Source organism: Eschrichtius robustus, chromosome 3 (genome assembly GCF_028021215.1).
Source record: "Eschrichtius robustus isolate mEscRob2 chromosome 3, mEscRob2.pri, whole genome shotgun sequence".
Classification (NCBI taxonomy): Eukaryota; Metazoa; Chordata; class Mammalia; order Artiodactyla; family Eschrichtiidae; genus Eschrichtius; species Eschrichtius robustus.
Window position 1 is genome coordinate 28,800,567 of NC_090826.1, and position 13,906 is coordinate 28,814,472.

A 13,906-nucleotide genomic window follows, 5' to 3' on the forward strand; every position below is an offset into this window, starting at 1 on the left:
AGGGCCTTCATTCTTTGCCTCTCCCTCCCTCCTGACAGAGGCAGCCGCTGCCACATGAGACTCGAAAGAGTGGGGGCGGAAGAGCTCAATCAAAACAGCTTGGGGAAGGAAAGGAGGGTATGCTTGTCAGCGAAAGTCTCCGTGGAAAAGCCAGAAAACCTTCCCTTCCGCCCTGACTATCCTGGGCAAATAACCTTGCTCAAGATCTACTTACTTGAGCTTAGAGGTCAAGCCCTCCCTTTAACCTTTCAGAGAAGAGGTAATATGAAAATTCACCCCATTATTTCAAAAGTGCATTATGAGAAATGTCAGGGTGCAGCTTATACACATACTCTGGGGAGCATAGCTGAGAGCAATTTTGAAAACCAAGCAGTTAGACAGGAAGAGCCAGGATCTTCCGTCAGGCTGGGACAGGGCCTTTGCAAGAACAGAAAATCTCCCTTCTACCAGGTCCAGAGATGGCTGGTGCCATGGCGGCCTCCAGTAACTGAGCAGAGCAAGCAAGCTCTCACAAACAGAACTTCCCCAGCGATACGCCTGAAACTACAGCCACAGGTTCACAGTGGTCATCTCTGGCAATGGGATTCACAGGATGTAGTTATTTCTATCTGGAATAATCGTTTCCTAAACTTTCTACATTAAGCATGTGTGACTTTTATAATCAAAAAAGAAAGGGTTAAAGAGGAAGGAAGGGAGGGAGGGAGGGAAGAAGGAAGAAAGGAAGCAAGCAAGCAAGCTAGAGCAGCCAGAGAGACTGATGAAGTAGAACGCACAGATAGAAGAGAAGCTTGGCACTGCTTCAGCACAGGGGGCTGTTTTCCTTCAGGCCAAAAGCCACAGACTGACCCAGCAGGATGCAACTTTCTCAGGTGGAACCTAGCTCTTCAGCTTCTCTCTACAAGGTTGCTTCATTTATTCTGATTAAGACTCACTCATTCTAGCAGGCCTACTTCCATAAGCTTCCAGCTGACTCAGGTTGCCCACAGTTAAGGACAATAAGCACTGAGTTGTGTAAAAAAAAAAACCAAAAATCAAAAAACAGAGGAGCCCCTTCTTAATAGGCAGAATGGCAGTCCCTTTAAAGTTTTAAACCTAAATCTGAAATTAGAGTACAGAAGTAAAATTAAATCAATATAAACTTCCCATCTCCCAGGTCTGGTGATACGAGTGATTCCCTTTATTACCTAAAAGTGAGAGAATCCATAAGCATTTACTTTAAATTGCTGCTCGATTAGAATCAAAGCATAACGTTTAAGCCAGTTGGAGGAAAGCAAGCATTCCTAAAAATCCTGTCATTTGCTGGGAGAGTTTTAAAAGGAGAAATGGGATGAGCTACACTAGGCATCCATCTTTAGGGGCAGAGTCTGCAGTTGGTGGAGCTGGATAGGCCTTGGCCAGCATTCCTCTCTGCTTCTGTTTCTCCTAGAACAGCACCTGTGACAGTTAACTCATCATTCAGGAACATTCATAATTCCATCTCATCTCAGGGTATTTTACAGTTTCCTTTTGTGACTGACCAGAGAAGTTCAAAATTTATATAATTTGGTGCTTGCCTTGCACTGTAACTGTTCACCTGAGGGCCTAAAGTAACAAACCTGATGCAAAAAATATTTTCAAGAGCTGACTGGCTGGGTATGTCTAATACCCATGAAATCACCAGAGGACACGCATATACTTCCAAATTGGGGCAAGGGCTGCAGCTGTCGCACTTTTTCCAAATCTCCAGATAACCACCTCACTGCTTATTCAGGGATGTGGGTTATTAATGGTGGCAAGAGTGGGTTGGATTGAAAGGAAAGCTGGATATACTGCATTAATAGACAGGGGACTCACCTACATAATTCTTAGCAGAAGGTTACTCTTTTTTTTTTTATTTATTTTTGGCTGTGTTGGGTCTTCATTTCTGTGCAAGGGCTTTCTCTAGTTGTGGCAAGCGGGGGCCACTCTTCATCGCGGTGCGCGGGCCTCTCACTATCACGGCCTCTCTTGTTGCGGAGCACAGGCTCCAGACGCGCAGGCTCAGTAGTTGTGGCTCACGGGCCTAGCTGTTCCGTGGCATGTGGGATCTTCCCAGACCAGGACTCGAACCCGTGTCCCCTGCATTGGCAGGCAGATTCTCAACCACTGCGCCACCAGGGAAGCCCAAGGTTACTCTATTGAGACCAGCTTGAGACATCAAATTCCCTAGTCTCTTAGGATTCTGCAAGTAAAACTGGGTCTCTCCTGTCATTGAATTACCTTGAGACCCTCAGCCTCTTTGAAGGGAACCTTGATACCAGTAACATCGTCCCTCTTGAAGAGAACTTCTGTTCCCTAGTAATGGCTAAGGAATCACTAGACTGCAAGCTCCAAGAGGGCAGAGACCATGTCTTTCTTACCACTGCATTTCTAATGCCTAGGATAGTAGGCACCCAATAAATACATTTTGAAGGAAGGAACTAACTCTGCAAGCTACTTCTGACATAAAATCCAAAAAATGCTATTGAAGTAGCCCCAGGCAAAACACTGCCCTGACTAAAAGACAAAGCCAACCTGGCCTAGCACAAGAGTTTGCCAAACATGGGCATATCATCAGTGTTGGGGGAAGTGAACCAGGGCTGAGGGCCAGATGGTGTCACGGCAGCAGAACAAAGTCCTCTTCCAGAGGAAAAGTATCCCTGGCTGAAGGAGGAAACAAGTAGCCAACAAGCAGTCGTGCTCCTTAGCGGCATGTTACAATTACAGGAAATGCACAACACAGCCCACCCTGTCATGGGCTTCAACCAACCTCAGGCCTGAATGGAGGCCTACTTCTCCTGACAATGCAGAAAGGCCAGCTGCCTACAGTATACTTTAAAAAAATGTGGGGATTGACATCCCACTGGACAGAGGTTTAAGAAGCCAGCAGAAACCTCAAACCTACTGCCTACGGGGTCATCCTGGGATGAGACAAGAGTCTAACCAAAGAGGATTTTATGTCATCACATCATAATGACTACTACTAACATTTGCTGAATTGTTATTTATGCACCTGGGAGTAGGCTAAGCACTTTGTGTGAACATTTCATTTAATCTTCGTAACAATCCTATCAGAGGTACTGTCATTCTTGTTTTGTAGATGAGGAACCTGATGAAAGGTGGGTTTCAGTAATACCACCCAGTATATAATAGAACCAGGACTCAGATACAGGCTTGTCTGACTCCTGAGTCCATGCTCCATGCTCTTGGTCACCCTGTCTCCTGTTTCTTGCTCTATTGATGAACTAGGTAGGTGGTCAAGACCAATTCTTACAACTCCTCTCTAAAACATATCCAGTACTGTCTGGAATCAAAAGTGGCTAAAGGATCTTAACCACACGGGCTGACTTTTCTTATGGAAGCTCTTGGATGGAGGATCAGAAAGAAAGTTCAAAGGGCAGGAGCTGTGCATTTTAACCCAAACCAAGAGCTGTGCATTTTAACCCAAACTCTTCAATACTACTCACCTGAGAAGAGATGTCCAAAGAGTAACCACACACATAGTCTTGATCATGTTCCTGCTGATTCCACACAATGTCTGGACCAAGGCCTTGCTTTGGTCCTGCAATTATTCTGTTTTTATAAATTCCTCCACTACTGTATTATTTCCTCTCTGAGGAATTCCTAAGGAGAGTCAATTTAAGACAGCTTTTAAATTGAATTGGATTTACTGCCCAATTATGCCATTTTCTTAACCCTCTTCACTTTATCACACAAGTTAGGAAATAAGTCTGTGTTTGCATAATGTTTCTAAAGGGCAAAAGAACCCACCAAAATTATAGTTTTCCTAGCTAGAGAGAAGGACTTAAGATGATTATCTTTTACTGAAGAGTATTTAAGCAAGAGACAATTACTTCATTTCATTGGGAGAGAAGCTAACTTTAGATAATTCTGATTGGTCTTACCGAAGTCAATTAAATTGTGATATAAAAAGATCCCATAGACTTGCTCAATGCTAGCTGAATTTTAGAATCAAAAAGCTTGCATGGTTTATGTTAGCAGCCAGAAAACTCTACCTCCCCCAGCTGCCATGTACTCAAGTCATTATCACAATCTGAGGAGACAGATTTAGGATTAATAATTTATTACCTTCCTGTAGTGCAATGCAGTTAAGAATATAGGACAGTTTGGCAGGAGAAAGTTCCTGCTGAAGGCTCATCGCTATGAGGTGTATTCCATTAGTCATCCACCTTAAATTAGGTGCCCAGCAGATACAGAAGAGCAGGGATATAATGCCACCTAAAAAATCTCTGGAAAATGCTTTTCTCCTAAAGATAAGACTGATGCATGTTCAAAATATATTATTCTCTTCAAGGAAAAAAGATACCACTTGGTCTGACTGGTACAACAGGGGCTACAGCCCTCAAAGTACAACTAAAAGGTGGGGGCAAAGGAAGAAAGTGCGTTCAGGTGCCTTCTGTCTGCCAGGGGCAAATGCGAGCAGTTATAAGAACAAAATGGGAATGGCAACTAGTGGGGAAAAGACCTCTTGCTAAGCCAGAAGCTGTCTCTGTCCCATCTGCAGTCTCTGTGGGGGCTGAGGGTGATAATTAATCTCTCCCATCCAGAGTTTAGGACTAACTAAAAAAATAAAACATGGCAGTTAGAGGTAGATGGAGACCAAAATATCATCTCTGTAAGTGTAAGGTGACTGGAGAACATAGCTTAGATGTACAGTCACAAATGGGCTTCCTAATACTTTCCTACACTGAATTAAACTTACCAATTGGACAAATGCAGGCTGTCCTGGCATGGGCAGACCAGTTAGAGCATGGCAGGGTGAGAACACATGAAAATCCTGAAGACTAGCCATTCCACACAACAGAATTCTTTTCCAATATCACCAAACAGAAAAATCGTTCCTCCATTCATGGAGAGAGTCAGAGAAAGGTGGGAAAAAAAGAACAAAAATTACCTTCCTGGGAAATGAAGTGCCCACTTAATTGGCCAAGACTGAAAAACAGAGTATGAAAGATTGATTCTCCTTAACATGTATATTCCAAGGTGGTCCTATTTCTAGCATTATTTTTAGGTTAACCCAACAAACCTTTATTGCTACCTACTACATGCTATATGTTAGGTATGTAACTATGAGTAAAACAGTTTCATGAAGTAGACACATAAGCAAGTAATCATAGTAGACTTCTGCTCCCAGCCATGATGGAGTAACTGGTACCAGACTCACCATCTACCATAAATAACTACGAAACTGGACAGAATACTTAAGACAATTGTTTTCCATAAGAATATAATAGTCAGTGCAAGATTACAATCCCTGGGAGAAGGGAAACTTGAAGTGAGCCCCATAATTGCCCAGTTCTCTTTTAAGGGACAGCTTCTCAACCACAGCACAGAAAGCTGGAACCCAAACAGAACAGAGGGTTCTCACCAAGCTCAAGGAGCAGAGATCTGAATTTGGCTAGAACTTGAGTGGTAGGACACTGGAGAAGGAGCTGTGAAAAGAGGGGATCCCAAAAGGCTGAGGGCTGGGACATAAAGGCACAGGTCTGTCATATACTAGATGTTACATCGATGAGAAGGAAACAGAATCACTAGAGGTCAAGCAGTGCTGGGGTAGGAGGTAGGAGCATTTTAGAATTCCTGCTCTGCCAAAGTGAAGAAATCACATGAACACCACAGACCAGCAGACACTAGAAAGGCCTTCAGGAGTAAGGACCACATTCTAGGGCAAAACCTACTCTGAACCTCTCCTCACAAAGCCTGAAACACAGTATAATATGGCATAATAATAGAAAAATATATAGACACTATGAGAACACTAAAGAACAAGTTCAAATCAAGGCTTCAGGGGAAGCACCAGAAAGGAGCTTATGTTTACCTGAATCAGAAAACATCAGGCAGGGACTTCCCTGTTGGCACAGTGGTTAAGAATCCGCCTACCAGGACTTCCCTGGGGGCGCAGTGGTTAAGAATCCACCTGCCAACGAAGGGAACATGGGTTCGAGCCCTGGTCCGGGAAGATCCCACATGCCGCGGAGCAACTAAACCAGTGCGCCACAACTACTGAGCCTGCGCTCTAGAGCCCGCAAGCCACAACTACTGAAGCCCACGCGCCTAGAGCCCGTGCTCTGCAACAAGAGAAGCCACCGCAGTGAGAAGCCCATGCACTGCAACAAAGGGTAGCCCCAGCTCGCCGCAACTAGAGAAAGCCCGTGCCCAGAAAAGAAGACCCAATGCAGCCAAAAAAATAACTAACTAAATAAATAAATAAATAAAATAGAATTTTTTGAAAAGACCCAACGCAGCCAAAAATAAAAATAAATAAATAAATTTATTTTTAAAAAAAGAATACATCAGACAGAATGGTAATGGCATAGGCAGAGGAATGGAGTACTCTATGTGGAAACATGAAACAGCACTCTATGAAAAGCGATTTGAATGTGGAAGAGAAAAAGGAGTATAGGATGCTTCAGGGATTTCTACCTAAGAATATGAGTAGAGGTGATCTTTGCACCGCTACAGGGAATAAAGGAGGAAGAGGGGTAAAAGATCGTGAGTTCAGTCTTGATATATTAAGTTGGAAGTAGCTGGGAGACATCCAGTTGGAGATGTGTGACATACAGGTGGCTATGTGGTCTGGGGCCCAGGAGAGAAGTGAATGAACACGTATAGACTTGGGAGTAGTGAGCACACAGGTTACAATTATGGGAAAGAATGAGATTGCCCAGGGAGAGCGCACGAGCGCGAGACAAGAAAGGGTAGAAACAGAACCCTGAAGAACAAAACATTTAAGGGACAAGCTGAGAAGGGAGTGAGGGAAGAATTAGAAAGTGCGATGCATCAGCTGTAAGGGAGAGCAAAGAAAAGCATGGTGCAACTTAAGGCAACTGAGGAAAGGGTATCAAGAAAGTAGTCAAAGGTGTCAAATGCAGCAGAGATGTTAAGTAAGGTAAAAAGTAAAGGTGTCAAGCTAGGGAGGTCACTGGTTACCTTGGTAAAAGCCAAGGTTTAGGCAGAAGCCAGACCTCACTGGATTCAGAAGAGGACAGAGGTGGGAGAATAGAGACAGCAAATGTGGTCTGCTCATTCAGAAAGCTTCCCTGGCTGGGAAGGCTAAGCCAGGAACCTGGCTAGAGGTCCCTCACAAAGAACAGTGCCTGGCTCAATAAATATTTGTTGAATGAATAAGCAATAATAATAAAAATACAACAAATAAATGATCTGTACCCATCTGGTTGTTTGACCAGTCCTTGTTTCTAACTGTATCAGTTTGTCTGTCTGCAAACTGGATATGTATTAGGCCCAAGCCAAGTTCCATTTCCTTCACAAAGCCTTCCCTGATTCTTCTAACCTTCAACAACCTCCTCTATGACAATCAAAAAACAGACACTAACAAGTGTTGGTGAGGACATGGAGAAACTGGAACCCTAATACATTGCTGGTGGAAATGTAAAATGGTGCAGCAGCTGTAGCAAACAAAAAGTTAAAGAGTTACCATATGATCCAGCAATTCCACTCCTAGGTATAGATACAATGAAATACTATTCAGCTAGGAAAAGGAATGAAGTACTGATACATGTTACAACATGAATGAATCTTGAAAACATTACCCTAAGTGAAAGAAGCTAGACATAAAAGGCCACATATTGTATGAATCCATTTATATTAAATGTCCAGAATGGGCAAATCCATAGAGTCCAAAAGTAGATTAGTGGTTTCCAGAAGCTAGGGGAGGGAGAAAGAGGGAATGACTACTAATGGGTATGAGGTTTCTTTTAGGAGGTGAGTAAACTGTTCTGGAATTAAATAGTGGTATTATATCTCAATTAAAAAAATAAATAACCTCAGCTAATCTCTTACTACAGAACTCCTAAATTCTACCCATCTACTTAGCCCTACATCTACTGATTTGTATTGAGTAAAATTACTCTCTCCAGTGAGAGAGAGGTTCCTTGAAGACACAGAGCCTCATCAATTTTCTCCTGGACTACTATTTCATTAGCTTCCTAACAGATATCCTTACCTCTAGCCCTGACCTCCCTCCCCTTTCCATCTTTCTCCCATCCCCACCACTACCATTCTTCCATATTCCAGCAAAAATGTTCTAGAAATTTACCAGTATTACTCTTCTGCTTAAAGTTTTCAATAGCTCCCAATTTCCTAAGGCAATGCTCTCCAAAGTAGAGTTTTTGCTTACCAGAAGTGCACAAAACAAATCATTGGGATATGAAAAGAAAATATTAAAACTATTTATATTTGTTTTTGGCATCTCTCATAAACAAAAGACATTAGTACAATGGTGCTTGTTATAATGTATAAACAAACATAAACTGGGGCACATCTTCAACTTTTTTTATGGATATAAGTACATAATCAAGAAAATCTGTAGACCATCTGCCTTAAAAGATTAAAATCAAAGCTTATTTCCATGGCATACAAGATCCTTCATCACCTGGCCACCATCTACCTCTTCAGGAGTTGCCATTCCAGCTTTGTTCTTTGTATTCCAGCAGCACTAAACTGTGTATAGAGTTACCTTTATTTACCAAGCTTTTTCATAATTTTGTGCTTTTGCTCTTACAATCCCACTGCCTGGGAATACCCTTCGAATCCTTCAAATTCCACCTTCAAAATTCTGTTCAGGCATCAGCTTCTCTGGAGAGAATTCTTCAGTTCTCCCCCTTCATCTCTAAGCTAAATGCTTCTCTGGTTGCAGTAGCACTCAGGGCATGATATCCCTCTATCTTTTCACTTACCACATCGTAGTATTTATACATCTATCTCCCTCATTAAACTGGGAGTTCTTCCAGGGCAGGAATTGTGTTGTACTCATCTTTATTACCCTCGTGCTTAGCCCAGGACCAAACTCCTAATAAGTTCTCAAAAATTGGTTCTGAATTGGATACTTTTTCTCTGTACTCAAAATACTTATTAACTAACTCTGTAATCTATTTCCCAGAAGCAAGGGAATAACAGTAAAAGTTTTCATAGCCAATTGTTAGCTTCTGGAGTACATTAGCCTCAATGACCCTCCTTGGTTTAGGTTTCCAATGCTGGTTCCGGCCCTCTCCTGTGCATGCACATATATAACTCTTCAGATGCACACATTCTTTCTTTAGATGTTAAAATATTTGTGAATATTTTAATCAGATCTTGTTGTTCTCAAAGGCATTATGTCTCTTTAAAGTGCCTTCACATACCTCTGCCCCGATTGTGTTCATTTTAAGCTTTAACTCTCAAATGACAGATTGTGTTGATTTTAACGTTTAATTCTCAAAGGACAATTCCCTTATTGCTAACTTATTATTCAGTCAACAAACATTTTTATGGTGCATCTACTATATGTCAAGCCCTTGGTACTTGCTAGGAATAGCTGGCGTGAGCAAAACAGGCAAAATCTCTGCTCTCAAGAAGCTGACAATCTATTATAGGAATTTCCAAATTCTTGGGGTCACTTCATGTTTTTCTCCAGATACTGATAATCCCCAGGTTCAAAATGTTATTTTAAGCCATGTAACAATAAAGTTAGACAGAAAAATAGTAATTCAATGGCTCACAAGGAAAACACAGAGCATCTTTTATCAAACTGTAATCACTGCTTCCTAGCAGTGCGCTCCAGCATTGAACCCAAAGCTGAAATAAAAAATAAGCCCACTATACATAAGTCAATGGGTACCTGGGGCTCTCCCAAAGATGGAGAAACTGCTAAGTGATAAACAGAAATGGGGATAATTGGAGAGCTGCTTTGTTTTGTTTAGTTTTTCAAGAATAATTTCTATAATCCATGAGCTAAAGACAACAGCAAACAATCAAGAATGTATTTTATCAGGGAAAACGTAAGAGCTCAGATAAAAACTGAACAAATTCATGAGTAGATAAATACTGACTCAGGCTACCAACAATAGGTTTTTGCTGCTATTGTTTTGTTGTTGCTTCTTCAGATAGGTTTTACCCCCCCCCCCTTATAAAAAGAGTTAACTTGTACCCTGGAAAACACAGAAAAGTATAAAGAGATAATAATTCCACTACTCAAAAAAATATATAAACATTTAGTTATATATCTTGTTCCAGACTTTCTATTACATAAAAATATTTTTTTCTTTTCATAAAATTGACACCAACTTTGAATATGAATATGCAATTGTATATCATGCTTTTTCATGCTTAACATTAGGAGCATTTCCCATGTACTCGTTCTTCTAAAATGTGAATTTTTAAGTCAGGTAATACTCCACCATGTGGACATGCCATAATCTCACCACTCCTATTGTGGGGCAGGTTGTAGCAATGTTTTGCAACACAGAATAAGTAAGTGTTGATGACTGCTCTCATTCACAACCATCTAAATATGTCCTTGAGGTAAATTCCTAAAGGGGGAACTATCAAGTCAAAGAATATGAACTTTTTAAGGATCTTGATTTATGCCAAAAAGTTCTCTGTTCAAACTCTCCAGCACAATAGGAGGGCAACCACATCACCCCTTGGCAGCACTAGATATTTTTACTTTGATTTTCAACAATATGATAGGTTAAAAAGGATTTCTCATCTTAATCTGCAGCTCTTCGGTTAGTAATGAGAATGAACATCTTTTTTTAATGTTTTATAAATCATTTTAATTTCTTATGATACTCTGCTTATGTCTCATTCATTTTTGCTATTAGGACACTGTGTTTTTTTAAAAATTGATGTAAAAAAGCTCTGATAAATTAAAATACATTAAAAAATCTGTCATGTATTGCTTGCATGTTCCCTCAGTTTGAACACATATGGCTCTTGGTTCTTCCATGATAAAAGCTTCAAACTTTTCTAAAATGGAACTGGTACAGTCTAATTCCCATCAGAACCACTCCTACCAATACCACCTTTGCACCTTTATACTCAATCTGTTCCTTAGGGTGCTGTTTTGAAGCACCAGGCTCAAGGGATACTAAAAACTAGACCAGTGAGACCACAGTACCATGTTTAACCAACTAGCTTGGCAAATACAGAAACACTCAGCAATGCTTCTTCCTCCTCTATACTCAGACTTCCTCAAATAACAAGCTCATCCTGGTTCAGGGCAAAAAAAACTGTCTTTGGTCCTCCAAAAGATCACCTGTGGTTGGAAGGCAGCATAGCAGAAGAAAAAAAGCGTGAGCTCTAGAGTAGAAAAAGCTGCGTTTAGATTCCTGGCTCCGTCATGGTCTTGCTGTATGACCTTGGTCAAGTCATTTTGCCTCCCTGGGCCTCAATTTCCTAAGTACAAAATAAAACTATCTGTTTTCAGGTTATCATAAGGATTAAATGAAACATGTAATGTTTACAACCAGGGGTCTGGTATATGGTAGGTGCACTTCAAAAAGTGTGATTTTCCTACTCTGATGGTGCTAAATCAGTTACTTATTTAATTCAAATGATCTTACATAAAATGTTGGCTTGAAATAGTTAGCTGTCCCAGCAAAGCATCATCTGGGTAAAAAACATTTAGGTCAGCTTTCTGTCAACTGCAATTTCCACTGCTATAATTATGCAATCATCAACCACCACTGCAAAACAACAAAAACCCGAAAGCTGATGTTACTGAAATTGTTAAATACAGTAATTACTTGATTCTCAAGATCACGGCCACCAACTCCTTTTGGAAAGCAACAGAAACTTTTCTAATTATGGGGGCAAAAGACGGATTAGTTGTCCCAGACAGTGGTCTCTACAACAGAAGTCTTTTGGTCATTGCCCAGAACAGCAACATACTGAGAAGTCATTCTCAAATTGCTGTTTCCTCACATTCCATACTCTGAAAGGAACAATGTCAACAAAAGAACCAAAAGAAAAAAAAAGACAGAAAAAAAGGATATTCTTTGAGATTTAGCCTTTGTGGCACTTTTTCCTGGCAAGACGTAATAGACTGTTGAAATAATCTCTAGGAGGAAAGCATACTTTATAAAATCTATCAGCATAACCCCATTCTACGGAAGAAGCAAGGAACACATTCTCCTTCTAAGTATAGAGTGTAGATTCCTTCAGGAAAGGAAAGAAAGCAAAGTATCACTTATGTTCAGAGAATTGTACTACACGCTTTAATTATATTACGTTTTAAATCAAGTTATGAGGTAGGTCTTATGTTTCCTTACAGACAATAGGTAACTTGCTCAATGTTTTATAGTTATTAAGTGGAAAGAAACATCCAGCTCCAGGACCCAGGTCCTTCTAACTTTGAAATCTTTTTCTTTTCATTACATCTTCATCAAATCTCAAAATGATCATGCCAATTCTCCTTTACGAGAAATAACCCAGGGACTTCCCTGGCGGTCCAGTGGTTAAGACTCCATGCTTCCTCTGCACGGGGCACGGGTTCGATCCCTGGTGGGGGAATTAAGGATCCCACATGCCGAGTGGCAGCGGCCAAAAAAAAAAGAGAGAGAAAGAACCCAATTTAAATTTTGGTTTAAAACAAAACAGACAAATAAACCCAACAAACTAAGTGTCCACCTAAAGGATGACCACTTCTGTCAATTAGCAGGTTGCTTTTCTGGCTCCTACTAGTCTTTAAAATGAACTGAAAGACTCACACTGAGCACCCTTTTTTAAAAATCTTAAATATATAAAGAAAATGGTACCTGTTGACAGCCACAGAGCACTGAAGCAGAAGCAAATATAAAACAGGTACAAGCTTCTCAACCACTTCACAGATGTCTGCCAACAAAATCCTGATAAAATCCAAGAAGCACGGCTTGGCTTGATTCCCAGCTTCTCCATGGCCTTCCAGACAGGCAGAACCAGTCCACTAGAAAGACAGAAAAAGAAGAAATTATATGCCAAGTAATTAATAATTGATTCCTCGAAATGCAGAGTGCTAGAGAGTGTGACAGATTAGGGAAAAGGGAAGTTTCAAGTTTGTCTTTCACTGCTCATACCTGCCTATAAATTTCAAAGCTGAGCTTTGGCGTAGCCTATAATTATCAGGATAAAAACATAGCTAGGGATATGAAATGAATCCACTGTAAAACTGAAACACTTTATACTCCATATTTTCTAATCTAACAGTTAATCGTCTATGTGGAACAATGGAAAGCATACCAGACTGAAAAAAAAGATCTGAATTTCAGTTCCAGTTCTGCTACTAACAGCTTTGTGACTTTATACAAATGCACTTTCTTACCTATGAAAAGAAGAGTTTGGAGCATCAGAGGTAAACTAATCTGAAGGCTTTTCTAGCCATGTTTTTTAAAAATTTTAATGTGATTGTCTTTAGGCAGGGCAGGCACTCTCCAGTTTGCTACTGTCCCCACCACTCTTATCTTTAAAATCTATCCAGTTTACACTTTGATGTCACCTCCCTGATCCTTAGTATCATTAGCAATTCCTGACTTAAATTCATATATCCATTCAACAAGTATTTACACAGCCCCTATTTTGTACTAGGCATTGTGCTGGCTACTCTATAATCCAGAGACCGAATGATTTAGGTCCCTTCCAGAAGAAAAAATGACTTTCCATCAGTTTCTTCTCTCTTACACAACTTCCCTATATTGTATAAATTATTATATAAATCTTGGCAGTATTACGAGGGTTGACTGAGTTCTGAAGAAGCAATTTAAAAATCTTCTGTCCCAGACTTCCCTGGCAGCACAGTGGTTAAGAATCCGCCTGCCAATGCAGGGGACATGGGTTCGAGCCCTGGTCTGGGAAGATCCCACATGCCACGGAGCAACTAAGCCTGTGTGCCACAACTACTGAGCGTGAGTGCCACAACTACTGAAGCCCGCGTGCCTAGAGCACGTGCTCCGCAACAAGAGAAGCCACCGCAATGAGAAGCCCACGCACTGCAATGAAGACTAGCTCCCCCGCTCGTCGCAACTAGAGAAAGCCCGCGCGCAGGAACGAAGACCCAAGACAGCCAAAAATAAATAAATAAATAAATAAAAATAAAAATAAAAATAAAAATCTTCTGTCCTAAATATGCACCTGT

General features: G+C 40.8%; 1 protein-coding gene across 4 annotated transcripts in view; it reads right to left on the reverse strand.

Moving 5' to 3' along the window:
• The window catches only part of KIAA0319L (KIAA0319 like), a 110,393-nt gene that overhangs the window by 94,216 nt on the left and 2,271 nt on the right, over window positions 1–13,906 (reverse strand). For all 4 annotated transcript variants that reach the window (XM_068539489.1, XM_068539488.1, XM_068539490.1 and 1 more), the window contains exon 2: window positions 12,555–12,721. In XM_068539489.1, coding sequence (XP_068395590.1) covers window positions 12,555–12,693 — 139 coding nt within the window. In that variant the 5' untranslated portion in view covers window positions 12,694–12,721. The remainder of the gene's footprint in view (window positions 1–12,554; window positions 12,722–13,906) is intronic.